Source organism: Podarcis muralis, chromosome 7 (genome assembly GCF_964188315.1).
Source record: "Podarcis muralis chromosome 7, rPodMur119.hap1.1, whole genome shotgun sequence".
Classification (NCBI taxonomy): Eukaryota; Metazoa; Chordata; class Lepidosauria; order Squamata; family Lacertidae; genus Podarcis; species Podarcis muralis.
In genome coordinates this window covers 50,274,195-50,301,894 of record NC_135661.1, presented here as the reverse complement: position 1 = coordinate 50,301,894, position 27,700 = coordinate 50,274,195, and the positions used below count along the sequence as shown (strand labels likewise).

Here is a 27,700-nt window from a genome sequence, read left to right as displayed (position 1 = left end):
AAGCGGTTCAACTCGAAACCGATCAGTGCCGAAAGGTGGCGCTGTCGAGGTTTAAACGGAACCCATTCAAGCAGGATTTTTTCACTTCGCGCAGCTTTTCGGCGTTGTTTGTTTTTGGCGACATTCCTTCCCCCGCCCCCGGTCTCCCCTCCAAAACAGAGAAACGACACGCGATTATTATTAATATTGTTATTATTATTTTGCGTATTAAATGAATAGATCGCCACCCAGTTCCAAAGAGGATCTGGATAAATAATATTAAGGGACTCTGTCGCTATTTCTTCAAATGCAGTTCATTTAAAACCTGGGACATCTTTTAAGGCAAAACTTTATTTGTTACTATGCAAAGCCATTGACGGCTGGGGAGGGGAGAGGCGGGAAGCGGGCTGCCAGTGGCTGGCAATTAGCAACTTTTCTTAACATTTTGACCCTCTCGCAGATCCATCGATGGGAGGTGGGCGGGGAGATCGGGTATCGGAAGAAGAAAAATGAAAAAAAAAAAATTAAGCAGAGGCGCGGCTTGCGAAATCAGATGGTTCCATGACACCGGAGCAAAGGCCAAAGGGTGTCTGAAATTTGCAAAGAGGAAAGTCTTGGATTTGCTCCTGCTTGGGGATGCGGGGGGGGGGGCGGTTGGAGAGAAATGCTCTCCGGATTAACTCTTCCCAAGCCCATAAGTCCTCCAAAGATGCTGATGCGAGTTGGAGCCACGAGGGTTCATCCCCATCACTGACCCATCCTTCTCCCCGCGGAAAGGAAGAAAAGATTGAGCTGGTGTGGTGTATAATCTTCTTCCACCACCCCCGGAAGTCCGTGGAACCCCAGCCTCCTCGCTCTCTTTAGCACGTGTCCTCGCTAGATCACTCCTCGCAATTTTTGAAATTGGGAATCTGTGAGCGCGTGTCTGCTCCACGCGGGCGGGGGGGGGATACTTAAGGGGGGAAAGGGTGGGCGAAGATCAAGCCTTAGGACAACTCCGGGCAAAGTCCCAACGCGGAGATCAGTGTTAACCAAACAGACACATTTATTTATTTTTTTGCAAACGCTACCAACCTAGAAAAAAAGTTAGCTCGAGATGTACAAGCCAACGCATGCAAGCACTCATACAAGCAAGGAAGGTTAGGGAGCATCCTTACCTACTGAACAACACCAGCCATCCCCAGCCACGAGACAAAACATCCCCTTGGCTTTTCTCTATTCCTAACTGTAATGCCCGGTGGAGATAAATAGGGGCTCTGCCCCCCGCTTTTGAAGAATGAAAAATGGTGAGTCCCCTTCCGAGGGACTCCGGAAAATCGCTTTCAGTCAGGAAGGAGTTAAAAAGTTCTGGTCCCAGCTGACAGTCAGCTGATTGGCCCCTGATTGACAGCTTCGAAAAGTTTCCTTGTTTCTATACTATTATGCTAAAGAGGGCCGGGTTCGCGGCATCGGATTGGCCGGGACTCGGAGTCAATTTCCCATTTGAAAGCTTGACGTCAGGAGCGCTATAAAACTCAGCAATGCTTTTAAACTCTCCTCCTGGATGAGCTCTTTAAAATATTTTTTCATCTTGTTGCTGGAGCTTGGGAGTTGAGTTTCTTTTCTTTTTTTAAGGGGGGAAAAACCTGCTTGTTATTTTGGGTCATACCATTGACCCCAGACAGTATTATTTTCCAAGGGTTTTTTCTTTCTTTCGCTTTTTCTAAAGAAGTAGTAATAGTTACTTACCTCCTCTCTCTCTTTTTATTTTTTCCTTCTCCCCCTCCCCTGATGGTGAAACTGTCTCTCTCTTCGTTTTTGCACCGGGCATGAAAAAAAAGAGAAAGCAGTCCAGAAGGAAAGAGACCCTGAAGTGTTGAGAAAGAAAGAAATCCAAACAACCGTTGCAAACAACAACTTAAAGCAACCTTTTTCCTCTGCAAAGCTGCAGAGCAGAGAGAGAGAGAGAGCGCACAGGGGAGAGAGGGGGAGGGAGGCGAGGGGGGGAGAGGAGAGAGCGAGCGCGAAGGGGGAGAGAGCGAGAGAAAAGCCAAAGCAATCCAGCGCAGCCTGATGCAAAGGGCGACTAAGTAGAGGCAGAAGAGCGAGCGAGGCAGCCGCCTGCGGTCCGCCGGCTGCACCCGCGTGGCTGTTCTTCGCGAAGGGAAGCTCGCTGCAGCTTGGAGCCGAGCCTTGCCAAAGCGGGAGAGCGGCGGGCAGGCAGGCAGGCGCGGGGGGAGCGCGAGGGAGCGAGAGCCGCGCAGGCACCCCGAGAGCAGCGGCGCCGAGCTCTTGCAAAGCCTCAAACTGGCTCACCCGCTCGCAAGTCAGAGCAGCCCCCTCGCTCCGGGAGTGCACCCTTTCTGGAGGACTGGCGGCGGCGGCGGCACCCCCAGCAAAAGGATGGCATCCGAGCTGGCCCTGAACAGCTCCGACCTGCCCACCAGTCCCTTGGCCATGGAATATGTTAATGACTTCGATCTGATGAAGTTTGAAGTGAAAAAGGAGCCGGTGGAGACCGACCGCATTATCAGCCAGTGCGGCCGCTTGATCGCTGGGGGCTCGCTCTCTTCCACCCCGATGAGCACGCCCTGCAGCTCGGTGCCGCCGTCGCCCAGCTTCTCGGCGCCCAGCCCGGGCTCGGGCGGCAGCGACCAGAAGACGCACTTGGAAGACTACTACTGGATGACCGGCTACCCGCAGCAGCTCAACCCCGAGGCGCTGGGCTTCAGCCCGGAAGACGCCGTGGAGGCGCTCATCAACAACAGCCACCACCAGCTCCAGAGCGCGCCGGGCTTCGATGGCTATGCTAGAGGGCAGCAGCTGGCCGCGGCCGCCGCCGCAGCAGCGGCAGCCGGCGGCGCCGGCCCGGGGGGATCCATGCAGCCCGACGACATGGGCTCGGCGGCCGCCGTGGTGTCAGCGGTGATCGCGGCGGCTCAGCAGCAGCAGCAGCAGAACGGCGGCGGCGTGCCCCATTACCACCACCACCACCACCCGGCCGGGGGCCACCACCACCATCACCACCAGCAGCAGCCGGGCAGCGTGCAGTCCTCGGGCAGCAGCAGCAGCAGCAGTAGCAGCAGCAGCAGTAGCAGCGCCGGCGGAGGAGGAGGCGGCGGCGGGGGTCTCCACCACCCTCACCACGGCGGCGGCGGCAGCTTGCATTTCGACGACCGCTTCTCGGACGAGCAGCTGGTGACCATGTCGGTGAGGGAACTCAACCGGCAGCTGCGCGGCGTCAGCAAGGAAGAGGTCATCCGGCTGAAGCAGAAGCGGCGGACCCTCAAGAACCGAGGCTACGCGCAGTCCTGCCGCTTCAAGAGGGTCCAGCAGCGGCACGTCTTGGAGTCCGAGAAGAACCAGCTCCTGCAGCAAGTGGAGCATCTCAAGCAGGAAATCTCCAGGCTGGTCCGGGAGAGGGACGCCTACAAGGAAAAATACGAGAAATTGGTCAGCAATGGGTTCAGAGAAAACGGCTCCAGCAGCGACAACCCATCCTCTCCAGAGTTTTTCATGTGAGTTGTGGTCTTCCTCTCTCCCCACCACCTCCAACCTGCACCCCCTACTTCCCCGGCAGCCTCGTAACACCTTTAGCACACATACACACGTGCGCGCAAAAGTTTCTCCACGCGGCTTGGGGCGAGGGGGGGGCAGCTTGCTATAAAGCAATCAAACTGGCCACCACGTCTCCATTATTATTAATAATGATAATAATATTTTTTCTGGGGGGAAACAGCAACCTCAACTTTGGGTTGTTGTTTATTTTTTTTTTAAGGTGGATTGACTCAGCAATAGCCAACCTTATACAAGTTTATGATTATTTTTTTTACTTTTGTGGGGGCTCCTTGCTGGGCGCTTGTGTGTGTGTTGAAATCCAACTTTCCACCACCAACTCACTACTTCAGTCTGAAGTTTGCTCAGCCTTTGAAACCTGCCCTCCACTATATGTATGTGTGTGTATATATATATATATATGTATATATATATATATATAGTGTTAATGAAGTGTTTTTTCCTCCCCTTTTTACGTTTGCTGTGTTCAAAGTACAAAAAAAGTTACTTTTACTTTTCACCACCCTGAGTTCTTCAAATGGGTTTTGAATCTGGAATAGACACACACACACACACACACACGGAAAGTTATTATAAAATTATTTTAAGACTTTGGCTTGCTGAGTTCCATCTGTTGTGCTAAAGCTAGAGAATATATCTAGATCAACCTGCCAGATTGAAGCCCTCATCCACCTCCCATGTGTTCATGATGTGAGTTTTGGCCTTGCCCTGCCAAATGGTGAAACTTTTAGTATGCCATTAGATTCCCATACTCATCTCATCCATTTATTATGCTTGCTATTTTGTCTTAGCATCTATTAACTATGTAACTGTTTCAAAAGACTATGGGGAGAAAACAAAGACAATATATTGATAAAAGCCCTGCATGCTGGACATGTATGGTATATATTTTTTTTTCTTTTGCTTGGATATGGACTTCGGAGACTGTAACGGCATGACATTCATCCTTTTTAGTTTTATTGCCTCAACACTTTTTTGAACTGAAAACAAAAAAGTGCAACCTTTTTGGGGCTTCTTCCTCCCCATTCAAGTTTTCATCTACTCTGGAAACTGCTTTGAGTTGCTCAGAACTTCAGATTTCTTTTTAATGCATTGATACATCCCTTCTTTAAAAAGAAAGAAAAGGAGAGAGAGAAAAGCCCAGAATGGATTGTGATTACCCTTAATATGATTTCTAAAAAGAACTTTGGGGGGAAAGTTTTAAAACTTATGCATAAAAAAAGATTCACTTCCAATTTGTGGGTTTTGAAAACTATGCTGTTGCTTAAAGCAGTCGAAAATTTATGTTGGAATGATCTGCCCCATTTCTGCTATTTTTTGTTTTTATTTTCCTTTTGGCCATTGTCAAATGTTGGAATGCTCTGGGTTCCTGGTATATAATTTAATTCTAGCTTTTATTGTCTGTTAGCACCAGTTCAAATGTATGCTACAGAAAAAAGAAATGTTATAGATACATTCAAAAGAGTTAGGTCTGTTTAGCTGTAGATCCTTTTTAAAAAATGATGCACTAAATTGTTGACTGTCTTGATGTTAAAAGGGGGTAGAATTTACAACGGGACTGGTTTTTTAAAAAGTAGTTTATACAGCATGTGATTGCAACTTAAGTATAAGTTGGGTAAATGTAGACCTTGCTATGCCACTGACTGTTTTTGGAAACCAAAGTATTAAAAGGGGAGCCCCCCCTCTTTATATTATTAATAGGGGTATTTTGTGTTCAAAATGTATGGTTGGGTTTTGTTTTGGGGCTTTTTTTTTGAAATTGAAATATTTGGGACTGAATTGCACTAAGATATAACCTGAAGCATAAAATATAAACCATTACAAACCTGTCTAGGATGCTAATACGATTTATGCAGTTACAAAGATGGCATTACTGCTCAGTTTTTTTAAATGATGCAGATTTTTTTACAGTTGTATTGTGGTGCAGAACTGGATTTTCTGTAACTTCACAAAAATCACAAAGTTTTAAAGGCATTAATCAGCAAATTTTATTTTCAGGGAGTGATAATCCTGTCTTTAAAAAATGGAAAGTAAATCTTACCACAATAAATATAAAAAAATCTTGTCAGTTACTTTTTTCCCCTTTTACATATTTTGCTGTGCAAAATTGTTTTATATATTGAGTTACTAACTAACCATGTGTGATGTTCCTTATGTGCTTTCTTTCATTTTTCAACTTTACGGTTATATCAAAAAGAAAGAATAATCTACTATAATAAACTGCATTTTTGATTCTATATTCAGTTTCATTAGTTTGTAGCTTCCCTCACCACCATCAACAAAAAGTAAAGACGGCTCTTTAAAAGTAGTATATTGGGTGGGGTGTTGAGAGGGAGAGTGGTCTGCTAACACAGTTTATCTACTAAATAGATAAGATGGGTGAAGGAATGGGCTGCCTAAGTTTCAGGCAAGGTGGGAATTGCTGCCCACCAGTGCTCTGTTTTCTCACAGGTAGGTGAAGAAGCATGGCTTCTTGGGTACTAGGCTTAACTTTTTCGGTTTGGTAATCATTCTAAAAGGCGTTCAGATTCTTCCCCTTCCATGATTATTTAAGCCACAGGTCTCAAGTAAGAGTTGTGACTTTGGTTTTCATTGTTTTATGGTGGAATATAACAAAAGGAGGGGATTTTGCACCCTCTTATTGAAGTCAGGTAAACTGGGCTGTGCATCCTAGGTTTTTCTTCTTAGCTATTTCTTTATTGATGTTACAGGGAATTTTAAAGATGTGGCTAGAATCAAATGGACCACAAAACTAATTCACCACTGAGAGGGGCAGGGGGGAGGGCTTAACCCTGTTTAACCCTGTTTCCCCATGATGTGCATCGCAAACTGCTTTTGAAACAGGATATTGTTTTTCAAAAGCCGCTTGCGATATGGCGTAGGGCGGGAAGTTTGCCCATTCAAAAAAAGAAGTCAAAAATTCCACCAGATTCGCACTCTCTCCTCCTTCCTCCCATCCCCCAACACTACTCCCCATTCCATTTTAAGTGTTTTTGTTTCAGTCATTTATGGTGTATTTTGCTAGCCCATTTTTCTGGTGAACTTTCTCAGGAGAGGAGAAATATAAGTAAGTATCAACAATGGTTGCCACTTTTCAAAGAAAAAAAGGATCTGGCGCTTTACCCTTGAGGACTAGAAAGGGAGACTTCTGTTGGGACCTTTTCTTTGTCACTGTCAAAAATCCTCCATAGAACACTTGATGCTGTGGTGTTCCTGTAGTGTAAACTGACTGCAATAGTATCTGGGAGTGAGCTGGATTTGCGTCCTGAGTTCCTGGATGGAACTCGGGATCTACTTTTCTGAATGCTCAATCCAGTTTTTCAAGATCTCAGGACTCCACCAGCTGTAGTTTTGCTTTTAAATCGCTTTGGGAAAGCATGCAGGAGAGGGTGAACTCTCCACCAACTCACCTGTTCCCTACACTACAACCAGCATTTGGGGGGGGGGGGACAGGGGAGTTGCAGGTGGAGGTGGAGGGAGGCGAATAGGAGGGGCTCAGGAAACTGCTGAGAACTAGGCCCTGTTTGAATTTGCAGGTGGGCTCTGTCCCGTAAAACTTTACAAGGTACTGCTTTTAAAGCTGTGCTGAGCCAGGGCAAAGGTCGCCAGGCATTTAAACAAAGTTGTGGCCTCAATCTGAGACTAAAACAGAGGTAGTGTGTTGCCTGCATTTCCCCCTCACTGCTCAGTCTTGTTCTCTCTCTGGGAGTGAATTGGTGTGTCTGTAAATGTGTGTTTTACAGATCCTGTGGCCCAGGAAAAGCTTAAACCAAGTAGCCCTTTCAAGTGTGCATGGAGCATTTAGATCCACATTAATCTAGAGGGACTGGAAAGGCCTTGAAGTGTGCAGGATTAAGTGCTGCTGCTGTTGCTGCTGCTGCTGCTGCTTCTCTCTCTCTCTCTCTCTCTTCTGCCTCCCTCCATCTACTTTTCTTTGACAACCACCCAGTTGCCCAACCTCCTCCTCCAGAAAGCCACACACATGTCCTTTAGCACTTGACCTTCTGATAGACCAGGCAAGTTCTATAGGCTGCATCACTGCAGCGCTCTCTAGGCAAGTTAATGTGTAAGCGGAGGGTAAACTGCCTGCAATTGGCTAATCAGAAAATTATTTGCTCTTATAAAGATAGTAGGGCTTTCTCTCACCACCACCACTCCTCCTCTTCCCTCCCCCTTCGCTTCTTCAAATGTTTGAACTCCTTGCCAAAAGTTCCACAGACTCTCAGTGGCTCTCACCTTGCTGAGATCTTTTCCTTAGCTCAGGCAGGCCCAATGCAGGGAAGAATTCACCTTGCCGCTTGCAAACTGTGAGGATTTCCCTTGCATAAGCAGATCTTACACTTGCAAACATTCTCCCCCCACCCAAGAAAAGAGGCACAGTTCAATTAGCATGTTATAGGGGGCAGGGAGCAAAAATTAATCCCCATTTCTTCTTGCAAAAGCTGCAGCAGCTGATGCACCCCAAAGTTGCTTTCAGTTCCTGTTATGATTTCTAAGGAGAGAGAGGACAAAATGAAGAATGGGGTAAATTGGATGTGCGTTTTGTCCCTGGGCCTTGGAGAGCAAGCTAAAGTACAGGACAAAGTTTACAAGGAGGAGGAAGCTACCCCCCTTGTAGGACATTGTGGGGAAAGAGCAGCTCTGTATTCTGCAGTCCTCTATCAGTGGCCCTTTTATGAATGGCTGAGCCTTCTCCTTTTCATCATTTCAATTGGAAGGGAGGGTGACTTTTCACATTTTTACTTTATCACAATGATTTTTTGCAAATGATGTGTAAGTAAGGAAATGGATCAAGATGTGTAACACAAAACCTTGAAGGCCAGGCATGTGGGCGGTGGGAGGAGAGGCTGCTCAGGTTTCATTTCAGGGAGGACGAGGTTTTAAAAAATAAAATAAAAAACCCACCCAAGGCCACGTCCCTCCACAATGCTTTGCTAGAATCGCCCTGCTCTAAGAATAAGTTCAGCTCAATAGATGTCAGTGGGGCTGGGGAAGGGGCATCAGCCTGACCTCCACCTGCCACCTGCCATTGAGTTTGGTTAGCATCGGGTGCATTGATTCTGCTGCTGCTGCTGCTGAAGCTGAGGCCCCTCCTCACTCGGCCCTCCAGGTCTCTGTGGTCTCTGATGCCCTGGCCTTCAAATCCTGGGTGAAAAGAAATCAGTGCCACGTGCAACCTGATCCTGTGCATGTTTACTCAGAAGCAATTCTCTATGACTTCAGTCCCATGGAAGTGTGGGCAGGATTGCAGCCTTCTCCCCGTTGTGTAATGCCTCCTTTCTGTTCCCAGCCTTGTTGCCGATTTTCCCACCTGCATCTCAATGTTCACACATGTGATTTGCAAGCCCGCGTACAGGGTAGACAAACAACATTTGCTTGCTGTATATACTGCAGTAAAAGACAGGTTGCATTTCTATGCTCCTTGAACAAGTTTATGACTTATTCCCGAGTAAACACGTTCTTGACATCAGGGCCGTTCACTGTATAACACTTTTTGCTCCTCCCAAATGGAGTGCAATTGGCCAAGGGTGGAAAGTCATGCACATTTACTCAGAAAGTAAACCCTGTTATTTTCAATGGTGCTTACTCTGGTGTAAATGTGCTTAGGCTCTCTACCTTTTTTTAATGGTTCACACTTGAGGGCAGAGTCCTCAGATATCAGTTCCCATCCACTCCGCTTTCTAAAAACAACCCCCCCCCAACAGCAGCTGTGCAAGAAAGAAAATTGTCTCACTTTCTTTTCCTTCCTCCGACTTTCTCAACCCAAAAAACCCATACTCCTTGTTACTATATTTATAAAATAGCAAGATACATGATTCAAAAATAAAAAGTCTCCCCCCTCAGCTTTCCCACTCCACTTTCCTACTCCCCATCCCCTTTATAAACCACAGATCTCATTTAGTAGATCACCTGCTTTGCATGCAGAAGGTCTGAGAGTCAAGCCCTGGCATCTCTAGGTGGGGCTGGCCATGTCCCCTGCCTGAAATTCCGCAGAGCCGCTGCCAGTCAATGTCGACAGTACTGGGCCAGATGGATCAATGGTCAGGCTCGGCAGAAGGCAGCTTCCCTTCTCTCCCATTGCCCTGTCAATGCCTTGCTCTGCGCTCCTTCCGAATTCCTTTCTTGCTACCCATTTCCGCTTCTCTATCCTATCTGAATACCAGATCGAGCGCATCGGGCCTGCCTTCCTGGTTCGAGCGAGCGAGCGATGTGCCTACATCAGTGTTATCTGCTACCGCGTTATCCGGGACCACACGGCGGGGACGGCAGCATCTGCTGTGCTTGGGAAGGGAAGCCTCCATTTATCACCGAGGCCATCAGACAAGCGCAGTGAAACTCTGACGCCTGTTCAAAGGGTAGCCAGAAAGGCGTATTTCCTAGGGAGGAAGGTAGCAGGCACTTTCTGAAGAAGTCTTGTGGCCTCTTTTAAAAGGCTAACGCATTTTATGATGGCGCAAACTTTCATGGACTGCAGTCCACGAAATCCGATGCCAGAATAAAATTGGTGAGTCGTAAAGGGGCCTTACGAATATTTTGCTGCATCGGTCGGCTCACACGCAAACACACACTTCCTCCAAAACCGGGCGACAGGCTTTTTAAGTCTCCCGCTTTCCCCACTATTAATATACGGTTTGTTTTGTTTTTTAAAAGACGTTTGCACTAATGCAGGTTTTCTACACAATACACACACACACACACACACACACACACACACACACATACAAATACACAAATGCATGGCGGCTATTTGGAGCAGCAGTCTGAGTGATGCCGTTTTGGCCGCTCCAATTCTGCCTGGCCAGCTCGGCTAGCTGCATCTGAACACTGACACTCGGTTCTAGCTGGACTTAACTTCCCTATAAAGTATTTAGGATGACTGGGTTAGGGGAGTTTCCTGAAGGGATCTCCTCTGTAAAAACACAACATCAACGCTAGCAATAGGGGGACACCGGTGGTTCAGGAATTTAGAGGTACGAGCTGAATGCTGCAGGCTTACTACGAAGTAAGTTTCAGGGAACTCTATGAGGTTTACTTTCAGGAAGTGAACCTGTTTGGAATCAAGCTGTCCCCGAGCCCCGCACCGATTTAGTTAACCAAGTAGGGGCTGATTTTCTTCCAGTGAGTTCAGTGGCATTTAGCTGCCTGATTTGGCGTTTTTGCAGCCACTATCACAAAAAGTCTAGTTTAATTCTAACCTGAGCCGCTGGCCTGAAGCCCTGGACCTTTGCTGTTCACACCCATCTGCTAAAAGAGGAATGACAACGGGACCACCGTCACCCCTTTCACACACACGACTGCCGTCTAGGGAAATCCCGTCTGGGACCCAAAGATGTTTACACGCGCACTGTATTGCTCGAATGAAACCGGATCCACCGGTTTAGTCTCTCTCTCTTTCTCACTCACACACACACACACACACACGGCGCAGCAACACACTCCGAATCAAAACCGCTTCATTAACTTCCACGTGAAGAACCACGTCGCGGTTTTGGCGCAGCGTTCCCGCCTCTTCACACATCCCGCCCTGTAATGATCACCCGCTTTCTGCGGCCCTTTGAACTGGCACACTTTTGTTCCAGTCTCTCTCTCTGACAATCCAGTTCTAGGCATGTTTACACAGCACCCAGTTCAATAGTCCCAGGTAAGCGAGGACGGGATCGCCCAGCCTAGATCTCAAGCCTCCCTCTTTTTTTCCTGTAGACAGGGTTTGATATCTAGTGCGTTTCAAATACACCTTGCTGCAAAGAAAGATTAAGACAGCACACACACATGCACGCACACACCCCTTTCCCAAGCATTTTTTTCTTAGGAGTGCTGGATCCCACGGACGGAGGGGGAGGGGCGTTCCGGATTTGCAGCGGTTTGTTGATTCAGACGCAACAAAGGCCGATTTTCTATTCTTAACGATCAGCGGCTGGACAGAGGGGCGTGAAGAAGAAGCCCGAGGTTTTTGCATTGTGCGATCACCTGGCCCCAAATCTGCTCCTTGGGCTCTCTCCCACCCTCTAGGCAGGAGGGAACTTTGGCCAGGGGATAGAGGAGGCAGGTGGCGAGACGGTCGAGAAAACTGACCTCCAATAAATTCCTTTGGTCTTGCATGTTTGGATCGGCGAAGAGCTGAACTTAGGCTGGGAAACGTTTACCTAGGACCGGTGTAAGTCCTGCCGAAGTCAATCGGGCTTGTTTCCAAGTAGACGCGCAGAAGATCGCGCTGACTTAGGACCCTTTGCAGCCCCTTCCTTCGACACGGTTCCTCGGGAGTAAGTCCCCGTAAACCCAATGGGACTTTCTTCTCTAGTCTATGTGCACAGCCAGAACTTTTGTAGCTCCGCTTTCAGGAGCTACAGCCGCAAAGCATCCCTTAAAAGCCACGATCCTCTGAGCGCCCTACGTGGGAGTAAGTTAAACTGAACTCAGAGCGACTTAGTTCTGAGTAAACATGCGTAGGATCGGGCCGCATAGCATCCACACTAAACTGGGAACACGCACGCACACACCCTGACTGTTCCTCGTCTTCCCCGGAGTTTGTAGTATTTAAAATACAATTCCTTGTCATGTTTACTTCACTGGGGATTGGCTACATCTGTTTGCCCATATCTTTCATTTGTTCTTTTTCGGTATTATGCAAGTAACAGCGCGATCAGAAGAAAGCCTCACTGATGCTAGTGGGACTTACTCCCAGGTAAGTGTGCCTAGGCTCCCAGGGTAAGCATGCGTAGGATCCTGTGCGCACTTTCCTGGGAGTAAACCCCACTGAACACAGTGAGAATGACTTGCGAGCAAGAATGCATAGGATCGGGGTGTCAGTCTCGCAGAGGGGTTCAGTGGTACTTTCCTTTCCACTTTCAAGGAAATATGCATAGGAGTTCAGCTTTGGCTGCTGGGATTCATTCAGGCAGTTTCCAAAAAAAGAATTATCATATATATAGTTATATATATGTTTCTTAAGCCATATATCCTGAACTGAATCCTGTCCATCTGTTAACACTTAATCCTCACTCCGAAAACGCAGACACCATCAGCCACGTATCCATCCATAGGTACCCCGATTTACTGCCGCGCGTTCACGAAAGCGTAAAGGCGATTGAGAGCCACGGAATTTTCTCTGCAGCAAGAGTGACCCTACTAAGTGATTCCAGAATTGCAGCCACCATCGCCAACAAACTGGTTCAGACACGTGCGCGCGCCCCAATAAATCTCTGGCGCAGACACAGAAAGGCACGTGCCCGATCGCCAAGGATCTTGTGGACTCCCACTTAAATTACTTCACGGATCTCGTCTTCAGTAGATTGTTTCCGATTAAATCTCCCTAAATAAAGCTTCGTCGTTAGATTTGGTGTAAAAGAAGGAGGTCCCGGTAGTAGTAGGAATATGTATTGGGTTTTTTATTTAAGTTTTCCCCGTTTTAAAGTTTTTTAAAGGATGTGTCTTGACTTCAAGGAATATTAACAATCGAGACAGGATAAAGAGTTGGGTGTGCGGGCACACCTTACTCGCCGGAGCGCCATTGCTCCGCGCGGCCTTAATGCTCAATGACAGCACTCAGCTGACCGGCGACGAAAAACTTCGATCCTGCAGGATTTTCCTGTCGTCAGGATCGCTCATTTCATGCCGCGCAGCTGGCCTGGGGATCTTTGAGGAAGAGGGATGAAGTCCCCCGACCCTCCGACATAAAGTGAACCTGCTTAGGACCACATCTTTTCCTCACATCCTTTCCTTAGGTAAAAAACCTGCAAGCCATCGCAGCCGGATCCTATGTGTGCTTAACTGGCATTCGCTGCTTAGGATCTGCAGATTGAGGGAGATCCCGTGCTCTGCGGACCCAGGCGAACGCGCGGCATTAACGCCATTGCTCAGTCATGCGATCCTATTCATATTTACTCTGAAGTAAAGAGTTAAATGGAACTTACTCGCAGGTAAGTGTGGATTGGATCGCTGCCCTAAACTCACACTGTAGCAACTGCCCTTTCATAATTCGCTTCCTCCCTGGTGGAAATGGCGATAGTCGCTTGGAGAGCTGGACCCCTCCTGCCCGCAAAGCAGGCAGGCGATCCTAAGCCCTTGTGTGGCATCGGGATTCCGTGGAACTTCAAAGCATCTGTGGGCAAAATTGACACCAAAAGGCACACAGGTGGAAAATTAGGCGCAGAAGTATCCCCCCTCCCCGCCGGATCTTATAGTTGCTTCGTCGGAGGTAAACCCTGTTCCCACTAAGTTTGACGGGTCTGGCTCCCTATATCTCAGCATGGCGAGGACTGCGACGTTACAGGGCATAGCTGTCAACGTTTCCCTTTTCTTGCGAGGAATCCTATTCGGAATAAGGGAATTTCCCTTAAAAAAAAGGGAAACGTTGAGAGCGATGTTACAGGGGCGTCCGATCCTCGCTTCTGCTACAAACGATACGGTGCTGGCTCAGTATTTTGCAGACTATCATTTTGCGCTCTGAGTCTCTTAAGCCCCCCCCCCCCCCCCAAACACAACTTTCTGGTTCTTTGGCTGGCAACTGACAGCGGGAAACTGAGCCCCACTTGAAACCTCGAGCGAGGAAGCGTTGCGGATAACAAGCCGGTTTGGGAATGCTTCAGGCTTCGGGACTTCATGGGGGTTGACCGCTTCTGAACCGGCGCGCTTTGTATTGTCCGGCGGCAAAGCAAAGATGAGAGAGCGAACCGGAATCTCCGCCCCACCAGCCCGCCCTCAGCCCGGGGATCCAGTTTTTGGTGCCTAGTATCGCATTCAGGGTGATTTTTCACGGCTGGAAAATTTTCTGCGGCAGAAATTGAACTCCCGCTGGGAAAGATTTAGATCTTTTGGGAATAGATTTTTTTTTAGAGCCAATCTGTTTTTCCAAGTGGGTTGTGGTTGATCATTGCACTCCTCTAGCAAAAGGAGAAGTCGAGAGCTTAAAAAAAAAGAATCCGACCAGCCTACAATAAGCGCAGATGTACTTTCCTTTAAAAAATCCCGCTGCCTGCACATTATACATGGAAAGCAACCTGGCTTCCCCCAAAGAACCATGGGAGCTGTAGTTTATACCTCGGAAAACTACAGTTCACAGCGCCCTTAACAAACTACAGTCCCCCAGGATTCCATGTGCTTTAAATGGGCTAAAGTGATAAAGCAGTCTTCTGCCCAGCAAACACACCTGTTTGAATAGTAGCGTTGGAAGGGACCCAAGGATCATCTAGTCCAACTTTTCTCAACCTGTGGGTCCCCAGATGTTGTTGAACTACAACTCCCATCACCCCTAGCTAGCAAGGCCAGAGCTCAGGGATGATGGGAGTTGTAGTCCAACAACATCTGGGGACCCACAGGTTGAGAACCACTGATTCTAGTCTAAGCCCCTGCACTGCAAAGGTATGTTGCTATAGCCTGGCTCGCTCACCTTTCCATATATCTGGTATTATTTTGGTCCTTCTTTCCCTTTGTTTTTCTTTAACATTATGTGAGGTAGAAAGGAGGGACTTCTGATAACTAGGAGAGGTACTTGAGGTGTCTATCCTTTTCCCAACCCGGTGACATTTGGTGGCAAGGAGTTAATAACATTAAGATGGGAGGTGTGAAGAATGAGATCTATTGCCCTGAGCTCCTTTGAGTTGGGGTGGTGTAGTGGTTAGAGCATGGACACAGGACATTTTTCAGCCTGAGAGCCATATTGTCTCATGTTCCTGGGGTGAGCAGGGCCAGAGGCAAAAGTGGGCCAAGCAATGGATGCAGCGCTTGCCTTTGTACTGTAGGCTACATTCCAGGCAGGCAAAAGCCAGAGGTTTCTGCACAGGCCTCTCTTCATCCAGGAGGCAACTTCACAATTTTAGGACATGTTTTTGCCAGGCAAAAGCAACTGAAGAGGGCCTGGAGCAAATTAGGGGGCGTTCTAAGGGTCAGGTGAAGAGACCAGGAGGCCACATTCAGCCCCTTCAGCTAAAGTTCCTCACTGCTGGGCTAGAGCACCAGACTAGGACTGGGGAAATCTGGATACAAATCCCTGCTCATCCACAAAGTTTGCTTGTTCTCATTGAGTAGTGGGCCACTCACTCCCTTGGTTTAGCCGAATTTGGTTTTGTTTGTTTGGTTTGCTGTGAGGACAAAAAAGAGGAACTATGCAGGCTATCCTGAGATTATTGGAGGACAGCTAGACTCTAACTGCAGTACTGTAATAATAATGATGATGATGATGGTTTGTGATAATTACCGGTATTATGCGAGTATGTCAAGCACTGCTTGCTTAAATGGCTTTCTTAGCATGGCTAGTAAACTGCAGGAGGAGGCTACTGACACCTCCAAGGTCTTATTGCTTATTCCAAGTGGCCTTTAGAAAAAGATTGACTCTATATATAGAATATGTCTGTTACTAGCTAGGTAGATGGTTGCCAGTAATCAATTTATTATTATTATTATGCTTATATCACGTCTTTTCTTCCAAGCAGCTGAAGGCGCACATGTCCTCCCACCCCCATTTTCTCCTCGCAACAACCCTGTGAGGCGGTGAACCCAAGGTCACTCAGCAAACTTGATGCCTGAGTGGGAAAATAACACGGGTTTCTCCGCATCTAGTCAGACACTCTCACCACTGCCCCGCAATGCACAGTGCCTGTGAGAATGGTCAGCAACTAGTGGCCTGTGGCCTAAACCTGTCCCATTCAGTGATGTCATTTGCTGCCCTTCAAATGCTAGCCTCTTAGAGAAAAGAAGGTTGTGAAGAACAGCACCTGGGATGCCAGTTATGGGAGCGGCCTTGTTCTGATGACAAGGGACACCTGTATTTCATACTCCCTGCTCCTTCAGCAAAACCTCTTGCTGAGCAGCATTCTGCGATCAAAGACAGCATCTGTCTCTGACCACGGAGCACTGCTATTGTCGGTTATTGCCTTCAGGCCCTGGTTTGTGAGCATCTCTCTGGTGTCTGTCTGGCCAGTGCTAGACTGAATGTTGCTTTTAAAAGACTTGCTGCTCCAGCCCACTAGGGCCATTGCTGTGGTCATGTTTCCTTATGAAGCCCAATCTAAAGTGTGAGCGTAGTCAGGATTTTTTTTGGGGGGGGGGTCAGGTCTTTTGTTAGGGGGGCAGAAATGACATGATTGGTCAGTTAGTTAAGTATTTCTATCATTTTACTTATCTAGGGGGGCAGTTGCTCCCTGCCCCCCAGACTACACCCATGTGCAGTAATGAAAGACCATTTTGATCTGGCCTTTGCTAGCTGGAGGAGGGTAAAGTTTGATGGTAAGTAACACTGGTGAAACGGGGTGGGCAATGGAGGGCTAGCGGTCCAAACTCTTGATTTTGTATGTCTGTAGGGATGTGGGTGGCGCTGTGGGTTAAACCACAGAGCCTAGGACTTGCTGATCAGAAGGTCGGCGGTTCGAATCCCTGCGACGGGGTGAGCTCCAGTTGCTCGGTCCCTGCTCCTGCCAACCTAGCAGTTCAAAAGCACGTCAAAGTGCAAGTAGATAAATAGGTACCACTCCGGCGGGAAGGTAAACAGCGTTTCCGTGCGCTGCTCTGGTTCGCCAGAAGCGGCTTAGTCATACTGGCCACATGACCCGGAAGCTGTACGCCGGCTCCCTCGGCCAATAAAGCGAGATGAGCGCCGCACCCCAGAGTCGGTCACGACTGGACCTAATGGCCAGGGGTCCCTTTACCTTTACCTAGTTCACTTGTAGTCCTTTGGTGACATCCTGATTTTGATAATTTATCCAAGGCAGACAGTGGCCTTGCATATGGCAATTCAGCTCCTACAGCTGTGATGGTTTAGAGGCGTCTTCTCCAGCCTGTGACCCATAATCCCCAACCACAGTCCCTGCTGGCTGGGATGGCAGAAGTTGTTGTCTAAAACACCTGGGGGGCATCAGGCTGGTTTAGGGAGAGAGATTCCTTGCTTCCTCAAATACTGCAACTATTGTTTTAAAAACTGACAGTACCAACTAGTTAATTGGTTGAGTCATTAGCTGAGTTTTTAAAATGTGCATTTTTAACTTTAACCGTAGCACTTCCTGCGTTAGGAGTCAGTTCTGATAATGTTGCCCTAAAGTATCTTTTTGTGCCAATGACTTTCTTTTTGTTGCAAATGGTGGTTGCAATTATTATCTCTCTGTGTGCATATCTATATATCTATATTTAAAGGCAACCACCTACTTCCCTCTTTCATCACATTTTTAGGAGTCACTTCTGACTAGGGATGGACAAATCTGACAATATAGGTTCCTCTCGGCTTCTATTTTTTCAGCCTTCAGTTCTTTGCATTTCCACATCAGTGTGCAATTTTATTTTCAATTCCTCCTGAAAATTCACCAGCTTTTCAATGTGACTTTCTCCTAATACCTACTTTTCCCATATGCATCCCCCCACGAGATACACCGTTTTTTGCAAAGCAATTTTCTCTAATATAATGCATTTCTGTATGCTACTTCTACTGATATACGCATTTTTATGCACAGTGTACCCTAGTTGTAAATGTTACCAGGCTGAATTTCTGCAAAATTCAGAAGCACGTTCCATGTGTAGGATGGCTGTGCTTTGGTTTGTATATTGTTTTGTAAAGTGCAAATTAGGCAGTTTCAAATGATAACTGAATCAACCCCCCCCCCAAATCCCTTCTTCTGACACTCAAAGCTCTAAATGTCCACTGTTCAGACTCTGCCTTTGACTGGAGCTCTGGACAGGCTGAAGCCATGCTGATTTCCCCCCATATCCTCCCAAAAAGCAGCCTGGAATTTGCCTTGGGAAGGGAACATTGCTCTTTGCCTGCATTCCTAGTTGCCTGCATGTATCTGCAAATACGTCTGTCTTTTTTTGGGGGGGGCATTGTATTTAAGCTAATTGTTCCAAAGCATTACTTGCTTTCCCGTGTGATGGGCCTATTGTCTGAAGCCATTTCCCCCAATATCTCTTTCGATATAACCGCAATATGTATTCCCATTGGTGTAATTAATTTAGTTGAAGGGGAAGGGAAGCAGTGAGTAGGCCAAAATAGTTAAATCACTAGATAGCTGAAATTAAATGTTAGCAATTGTGATTCCTAATAAATCCGAGTTTCATTTCCTCTTGCAGTGACTGTTTCACTTCGAGTCCTTCTGGAGTTTACAGCACATTTCATAGTTTTTGCCACCTCCTTGCTCACAGATAATACAAACACAGGAAGGAGAATCGGTTATGCATTTGATGGAGGACCTTCTGCCGAGTCATTTTTATTTAGAATAAGAAAAATAAAATATTAGTTAGACCTGCTAAAATACAATATTTGTGTCATAGTAAATTGAAGATTTTCTTGGGGAAATGATTTTGTAACATAGAACCAGATGATAGGGGAAAGGGAAACTTATTAAATGATAACTCTTATAGCAATGCTGCCAAATTATAAAAGAGAGAGAGAGGTGATGATATCAACCATGTTAAATTAATAAATCTGTATTGCCTTATTTTACACTGAGCTAATGCAGCATTTCTTGGTTTTTGCCTCTCTATTAATACCCAATCATCAAGTAATTTTAATTGAATATTTGGATGCTGCAGAGGTCTATGTTGGGCTTTGATTTGATTGAGTCAGTTGTAATGCTAGGAGAGGGATGTCCTCTTTATAGTCTAAAGATAATAAAAGGATGCTGACCACAACACTTCTTGGATGCTCTTCAGGTGGGGTGGGGGTGGGAAAATTGAATACCTATCCCTTCCAAATGAATGCATTCATAATAGGATGGATTTGCCAGTTGGCATGAAAGCAGAGGTCATCTTGAGGAAAATGACACCTAAGGTCTAAAGGAGTCATCTGCTTTAAGAGATCCTGGGCAAGATGCCAAATATTGCATTTAAGAAGACGTATCCCCCAAGTTTTTTTGTTTTTTGTTTTTTTGTTTCGGTCCAAAAATAACACGGGAGGCAGGCAAAACAGGCATCTGGAAATGATCGTTATCCATCCACCCATTTGTTCATCCTCACATCGTCTCCCTGCAATGCACTATGCTGCACTATGTTCGGAACGCATTTTAATATTCTACACTAGCAAGATTGGGTGTTGGAAAGGATATATAAAAATACAAGCCTTACTTTCAAAAATGGTATAGTGGACAATTTTTCTAAACTGGAAATAAAATTTGGGTATCATATCTATCAGTTGTCTTTTTTTCTTTTAATTTTTTTAAAGAGCTCTCAAGAAACAGGATTTATTTCTTGTCATGCTCTTATATACTCCAAAAATGGATTTATTCGCAGCTGGGCTAGCTTACAGTATTTTTTGCTGCTGTGTGCTTTTCCGTCACAGGCAGAGTTCATGAGGAAACATTGAATATATGATTATTTCAGGTACAACCTAGGATGCGCTTATTGCGGAGCAGTGACATTAATGGGATTACTCTGGGGTAAAACTGATTATGCATTGCAGTCACAAGCAATGCAGATGAGGTTATTCATGCTCAAATTTGCACCAGAGTTCCTTGTAAACTGTGTCCTTGTAAAGCTTCAGCCCTATAGGCGCTTACCTGGGAGTGAGCCTCGCAGGACTTACTCCTGAACAGACATGCATAGGATTTCACTGTAAAGAATGTATTTCTCTTCCTCTAAAATAATTAGATTTATCAATAAATCCTGCCAGTGTGAGCTTGTACAACATGAGAAATTCAAGGGGCAACAGCGTTTGCTGTTACACTGCTACGTATGTACATCAATTCACTATTCCTTTGTTCATTTACAGTAACACAGCTAATTATTCTGACGGGTAGAAAATAAAAGAAATGCATTATGAAAAATTAAAGGCTACAATTCTATATTATCTAAGCTGTGAACAAGCCCCCTTAAACTTAATGAGACTTACATCTGAGTAGACATGACGAAGGCTGCACCATAAAGGAACGTTCGCTCACAGCAAGGTGTTTTGTTTTTGATTTAGCAATTCCCCCCTCCTATCTTTCTAGTTCTTTTTCTATGGCTTTCCTATTACAGAATTGATATGAAAATCAAAGGACAGAACTAGAAAATCCATTTCAGATAATGCTTAATATTAGCAGTGCTGCTGCTTCAAACAATGGACGGAGATAAGGCTTGTGCATCAAAGACTGCAGTTGTAAATACACTTATTAGGGAGTAAATTCTATTGAACTTGCTTCCGAGTAAAACTATCAAGCATCAAGCTGCCCCTGATTTCTGCTTTATGTCAGACTAATAAAGCTTTATTTTTAAAAACACTTTTATTAACTATGTTTTTTTAAAAATATATTTTTTTTTACTAAATTAGGTATCCAAGAGAATCTTCTACATCAGTGATGTGAAAATTCCTGTTACCTGGAGTCTGACAAGGTACAGTTTTATTTTATTTGCGTAGCTGGCTTCTGCTTTCTCCTCCTACAGCCAAGCTGTAGCATAATGTAAGAGAAGAAAAATTATTGACCACAACGGAAGTGTCCCTGTTGATTTCCCAAAGCTTTGTGGAAGCCGCTGTGTTTTGCGTAGTGGGGACTTTAATGGTGTCTCTTCTCCAATTTTCCTTTGGAACTCCTGCAACTCTTTTACTGAGTGCATGATCTTTTGCCGATGTCATTCTGTGTGTGTGTTTTGTATATGAGTGCGTTCCAAACTCCAACCGAGTGTGTGAATTGTGACAACTTCCCCTCCAATCCTATTGAGTATCCGTGCTGCTTGGCTTATACATCTTTTCTCAGTAAAGTATCCCCATCAGCACCAGTCCAGATACTAGTCACCCTGTGCTCGCTCTTTTCAAGGCATGAGGCAGGCTGTCCAAATGAAATGCAAGTAAGCAGGTGGAAGGGAGAGTGTATGAGATGTTTTCTGATTTTACTCTTTGATTCTTCACAGCATGCAATCCAGTTCCATTTCTCTGTTTACCTTGAAGAGGGCAGCCGCCCTTCTCCTTTGCAAGGGACAAGCTACACATTATGTTAGCCTTGCAGATGTGCCTTTGAGTGCAGAAGTGTGTTTTGTTGTTTTTACCTAAATGGCCAGAATGGGAGCTCAGATCTGGGTTGGAACCCTAGCACAGGAAGGGTAAGGGGCTCTAATCTCTCTCCCCACCAGCTGTGGTTTCAGTCCATATGGAGGGCCCTACATCTGTGATTTGCACAGGGGGATAATAACATTGGAGTAATAACTGCCAACCTAGCAGTTCGAAAGCACACCAGTGCAAGTAGATAAATAGGTACCACTCCGGTGGGAAGGTAAACGGTGTTTCTGTGCGCTGCTCTGGTTCTCCAGAAGTGGCTTAGTCATGCTGGCCACATGTACGCCAGCTCCCTTGGCCAATAAAACGAGATGAGCGCCGCAACCCCAGAGTCGGCCACGACTGGACCTAATGGTCAGGGGTCCCTTTACCTTTACCTAATAACTGTAAGTTTTTCCAAATCAATGTTGCAGGCATGAAGAGGAAGAGGAATTTGAACTAGGATTATAGTTGTGTGCGGAGCCGAAATCCTTTCTACGCCAAATGCAAGAATGCTGGTCTGAATTGCTTTTCCGCAGACCCTGAGGCAGTTTGTATGTAAAAGTGAAAACCAAAGCCCTGCCCTTAAAAGTGTACCTACTAAAGCTGCTTGAGGATTTTGATTTCTGCGCAAACTGACCTGATATTCATCTCCCGGAATAACACACAGATTGGAATGTTACTATCCTTTGGATTTTGCAGTTCTCTGAATTTTGTGGTGCATTTCTTATCTAAAGAAATGCTCCAAAAGGCTTTACAAGTTGTGTATTTTAGAATAAAATACATGTAGAAATGTGTCTATTGAGATAAGATGCATATTTAAATATATATTTTACTATGTGATTTAATATGTATTTAAATACAAATATTTATGCATTTTTTTTAAAAAGGAAAAGAATTTAGAAACAGGATGGGATAGATTTATGAATAAAGATGTGCAAGATTACAATGGAACAAAAATAGACAAACCTGTCCATCCCCAACAGCCATGTAGCTAACATAATGTGCAGTTTGGCTCTTAGTCCTTGCATAGGAAGTGCAGGGAACTTTTGGCACTCCAGAAGTTGCTGAACTACATCATCAACTCCAGCAGACACGGTCTGTGGCCAGGGATGATGGGACTTGCAGTTCAACAACATTTGCAGGGCCAAAGTTTCCCTTCACCTGTTGCAAAAGGACATCTTGTCTCATTCTCTGATAGGAACTAGTTGCTGTCCAAGCACCTGACTTCCAGCCACGAACATAGGTTGGTGGTGGTAGAGTGTGGGGTGGAGAAGCATCTATCTTCCCCCTTACTCTTGTGCATCTAGTTGTTCATTTGAACACCTATCTGAGATAACAATTGCCCCTTTTTGCAGTGTGTGTGTGTGTTTATTTTCATAATAACTTCAATATGTTTGGTGCTTTCAATTGTACAAAAATAGGTCTCTGCCCTGAGGAGCTTACAATCTGTAATTCAACACAGGTCAGATAAGTGAGGAAAAGAAGGGAGATGGAGGGAAAGAGGGACAGAAAATGCATTTATACCATCAAACTTCAATGCATATTCACAATTTCTGCTTTGTAAAGCACAGAACCATGTGAAGGAAAAAGAAGTGATAACGGGGAACAAGAAGCATGAGGACCAGGCCCTTGCACACACCTTCAGTTATTGCGGTGGGGTATCTCTGTGGCCAGCTCTGCTGAGTTACGATGCACTCAGTACATTTGGAGGTGGGTGGGGTTCATATCCTTATCTGCGGGTGATGTTTAATATCCTTGGACAAATGCACTCTTCCTTAGCTTGTACACCTCTGCATTTCTTACTTGACATGTCTGGGCTCTGTGGACAAGACTGAGCCCCATTAAATAAAATGGGTTTGTTTGTTTTGCTTTTGTTATTGGGGTTATTGGTTTTAAACTTCTGTTTGTGACTTAGGGTTGCTTCCTGGGACATAGCCAAGACTCTCTGATCTAGCATGCACATTGTTTTCAACCCCTTCTCTTTTTAAATTCTTGTTGTTTGTGCCTTCCTTTATTTGCACACTTTAGGATCAGAAATGAATGTGGCTTGTGGTTTTTTTTTGGGGGGGGGAGTGGCCTCACAATGAATTAGCTTTTCCAATTATCAATATCCCTGTGTGTGCCTTGAATTATGCACTCTCTTACATTAGTTATGAATGCTGGCTGCCCCGCTCCTTTACTTGGTCAATAAGATACAATACCATTGCTTTCTTACATTCCCCTAAACAAAATGGAATTAAAATTATATTTGCCAGCTGGTTAATGGCATAGCAAAAATCTTGATGGTATGTTTAAAAGGACTTGCTTTGGAGCAGTGAGTTGACAGGTTGTGATTGGGGAGACATAATAGAAGTGGGTGGGCTTGCTGTCCTTATGCTTCAATGCATGCTGCCCCATTGTAGTTACTCCATGCTTACTACAGGATATGCTGAGAAAAGACCAAGGTGGGGCACCTGATGCCTGGGGGCCATATGTGGCCCTCCAGGCATCTCTCTATGGCCCTTGGAACTCTCCCCAGGCCATGTTCCTCACTAGCCCTGCATGTTTTCACTTGGCTGGAAGATGGTCTCGAACTCTGATGCCTCTGGCTTCCCTAGATGGAGGCTAAAGAGTGTGTGTGAGTGTGTGTAGAAACTAGCCTACTGTCCATAATTGTTGCTCCACCCACTTCTGCCTCTGACCCCGCCCACCACTGGCACCTGGCGCTCAGAAAGCTGTTCAAAAGGGAATGACCCTGGGCTGATAAGGTTCTCTACCCTGGCTGTATAGAGTGTTGGAATATTGACATAACTCAATTATCTCCTGTGAAGCGGTAATGTGTCATCTCACAGTAAAAATGTGAAAGAAATAAATGGTACGGAAGCAGCAGAGAATGTGCATTGCAGTTCACAGATGTTCACATATCATTGATTCAGGCTTGCAAAGAAGTCAATAAAAACTATTAACTATTCCTCCTGCCTTAGTATACTTATGGTGTAGTAAAGTGGATATGAGTGTTGGTGCTTGGAACAGAGAGATTTGGGTTGCTAGCCCCACACTGCTGTCAAGCTCAATAGGAGTCCCGGGGCCAGTCACCATCTCTCAGCATAAGCACAGTAGCAGAGTTTGGGCGATCCCAGCGCTTGGCTCAGATGTGAACAAGCCCTGAACCTGTGCAAGCAGTTCTGTCTTCCATCCAGTGTGCAACCTGATAAATGAGCCAGGAAGTCTTAAGTGAACGAAGTCACCAAAACCAAGAAACCACTGTCAGTAGCTTCACACCAAGCCTGGATATAAAGCCATGGCTTGACATTGGTTTCTTATCCTGCCTCGTTCCAAAGCTGTTAACTGTAATACCCCTTTCAGAAAAAAACTGGAAACAGTAGTTTCCACAGGAGAAATGGAGGTGTCATGTGCATTGCCACAACGCCTGTTCATATTTTGGACTGAGTCAAGATACCTTCATTCTTACCAGCTCAGTATATCATATATTTATGGAACTTTGGTGGCCTGAAGTCATGTTTGGCTTTTGGAGAGAGGGAACCTCTCTCCCAGCTGAGAAAGTGTTTCTGTGCCTGATTACCCACAGGTGATTCTCATGTCCATTTAGAACATGATTACTAGGAAGTACAGGTGTGTCTCCACAGCAGAAGGAGATGGTAGAGTTTTGAGCTGTTGGAAAGGGCTGCACTACTTACTCCCTGTGTGAAAAGCACTCTGCAAGTAGAAGACTAGCAAAAAAGTGAGTGATGGAAGTGTTCTTCTGATATACTAGCTTTGTTGTGCCTTTTGTTATTAACTTCCAGAGAAGGAGCCACCTTTTATGTTTCCTACAGGGTCTTTGATACAACAATGCTGCATAGGATCTTGGGGAATTAAAGCAATGGCTTGCAGGCTTAGTTCACTGGCATGGCAGGGTGGGCGAAGTAGGTATTCTGTCCCGCCCACTATGCCAATAAACTATGCCTGCAAGCCACTGTTTTTAATTTCCTACAATCCTATGGAGCAGCGTTCTATCAAAGACACTGTAGGTGCTGGTGGGTCCGGGTGGGCCCTCAACAGTTGCCTCAGGATGCTGGGTGGTGATACCAAGCCTGACTACTTAGGCAAGATACGGGGAACATGATGGTGCTGAAGTACAACTCCCATTAGCCCCAGCAAGCACAGCCAAGGATGGTGGGAGTTGTAATTCAGCAATTTCTGGAGGGCCAAAGATTCCCTGCACCTGCCCTAAGTGCTTTGCATGTGTAGCTGAGTTTTATGTCCAGTGGAACTGTGTTTAGGACTGTGGGCTTTGTCATTAGCAGAATGAGCATTTGTTTGAATGCACCTGATCTGCAGTAAAGCGTTTGTACATTGCAGCTGGGGCTGCACGGTGATTCATGCTAGAAGAAAAGTGTGCAGTCTCAGTGCTCTTGCTCTGCTGCAATTAAATCTTTTTATTTAGCTTATTTTCAGTTCTCTGGTGTTTTGTCTTCGGGGAGGGAGAATCTGTAGAGTTAATGTGCACAGGCCTAACCTCTGGCTTTACAAAAACCAAACCTTCCGGGGAGGAAAAAGAGAACCGAATCATTTCACTTCCTCCTAAATCCTGGATTTAGCAATTGCTGACCGATTGGTGTTGCAAAAGAGATTAGCACAAAAAACCGTGTAACTTTGAAACAAACAGATATTGGACTGAGGAAGAGTTAATGAACTTATGTGGTGAGGTTCAGATTGTGCTGACCCCTATGGTAATATTTCATATAAGGTTACTGTTGGGAGAGAAATCAAATTTCAGCCGTGAATGTGATTGACAGGTGGAAGCGAGGGAGAGAGAGACATCTGGTCAGATGGGGAATTTGGGAAAGAGAAGGACAAGAGGGGGAAGTGTCGGTGTAATATTAGGAATAATAAGCGTAGATATGAAAAGCCCAATACTTATACTCTCCAGAGGCATGCTTAACTTTATTCTTAAACTACCAGTCTTGAACTTGTCCGACTAAACTGCCATCAAAAAATAGACAAAAAGTATGGAGTTGGATGGTCATGTTGCTTATTTTGTGTCTAATTTGACTTTGCTGGAAAAAGAAAACTGTGTCTGTTTGAGTAAGTAATGGCTGGCACAAAGCATCGAAAGATGAAAGATGAGCAAGGCAGTAAAAACCGCTGGTTTTTAGATGGAAAATATGAATGAAGCAAAATCAACCTTTCCTCTGTTTCATGAATGATGTGTAGTGCATTGGAGACTCAGTGAGAGAGGGAGAATTTAATGCAGAGGTTGCAAAATAAATAATAGTAGTAAATATTTAGTCCCTCCCTGGTTCTATGATTGATTTATCTCTCCATTGTATGGAGTATTTTTGGAATTTGAAGGTCCGTAGATAATTAATAAATATGAACCGAACTGTAATATTGGATTGGATTATATTGGCATGTTAATTGTAATTGGTATGGGCTAATTTCATACCTCCCCACCTCCTGGATTTTATTTTTAACCAAAGAGATACTATCTGTGTGGGAAAGTGAACTGGTATTTTGGAATTCTGTATGTGTAGCGTGGATGTTGGACTGGGAAGAATAGTGGCAAGAGACTTAATCCTCTCCTAATGTTCCAGTTTCCTTTTTAAAAATGCAGGGTTTTTTATAGTTTATTTATGAATAAAAAATACAAAAAATACAGAGAACATGTATGTATAGAAAGATCATATTAATTAGGAAAAGTTTGTTCTGGAAACCTATTTCTTATGTAGAAGTATCTCTTTAATCTGTAATCTAATTCATTTAAAAAAACCTTTTAGTTTTATGTGTGTCTATTATTCTGTTTCATTCCCCTCCTTTATCTTTTAGATATCTCTGAAATCGTTTGGATTTCAAAATGTCTGAAATCATTTGGTATCTATGAAATCTATATTCTATAGAGGTAGATTTCCAAAGAAAGAATGAATATGAGAGTCAGAGTAGAACTGAGGTACTACAGGTTTTTAGGATTTGTTATAGAGATAAAGTAAATCCCATTCCTAAACTTGAATTTCACCCCTCAGTATTATTTTCAATATACCGTAATTTTGCATCTTAATCTATTTTAGTTTTTCATTTGCGTGATTTTAGTTTGTAAAAAAGTACACATTTCATCATTTATTATGAAAATTATTGTGCCAAAATATACTTTAAAATGAAAATGAACCTATCTAGAAATTAATACTTTACATAGTGTAATTCTAGCTTATGTCTACTCAGAAGCAAGTCCCATTGAATTCAATGGGTCTTATTCCAAGCTAA

At 45.1% G+C, this 27,700-nt stretch overlaps 1 protein-coding gene across 1 annotated transcript in view; it reads left to right on the top strand.

Annotated features, from left to right (window-relative positions):
• Positions 1-1,468: 1,468 nt before the first annotated feature.
• The window catches only part of MAF (MAF bZIP transcription factor), a 239,207-nt gene continuing 212,975 nt past the window's right edge, over positions 1,469-27,700 (top strand). The window contains exons 1-2 of the mRNA XM_028739626.2: positions 1,469-3,476; positions 20,759-20,820. Of these exons, the coding sequence (XP_028595459.2) occupies positions 2,362-3,476; positions 20,759-20,792 (1,149 nt within the window). The 5' untranslated portion in view covers positions 1,469-2,361 and the 3' untranslated portion in view covers positions 20,793-20,820. The remainder of the gene's footprint in view (positions 3,477-20,758; positions 20,821-27,700) is intronic.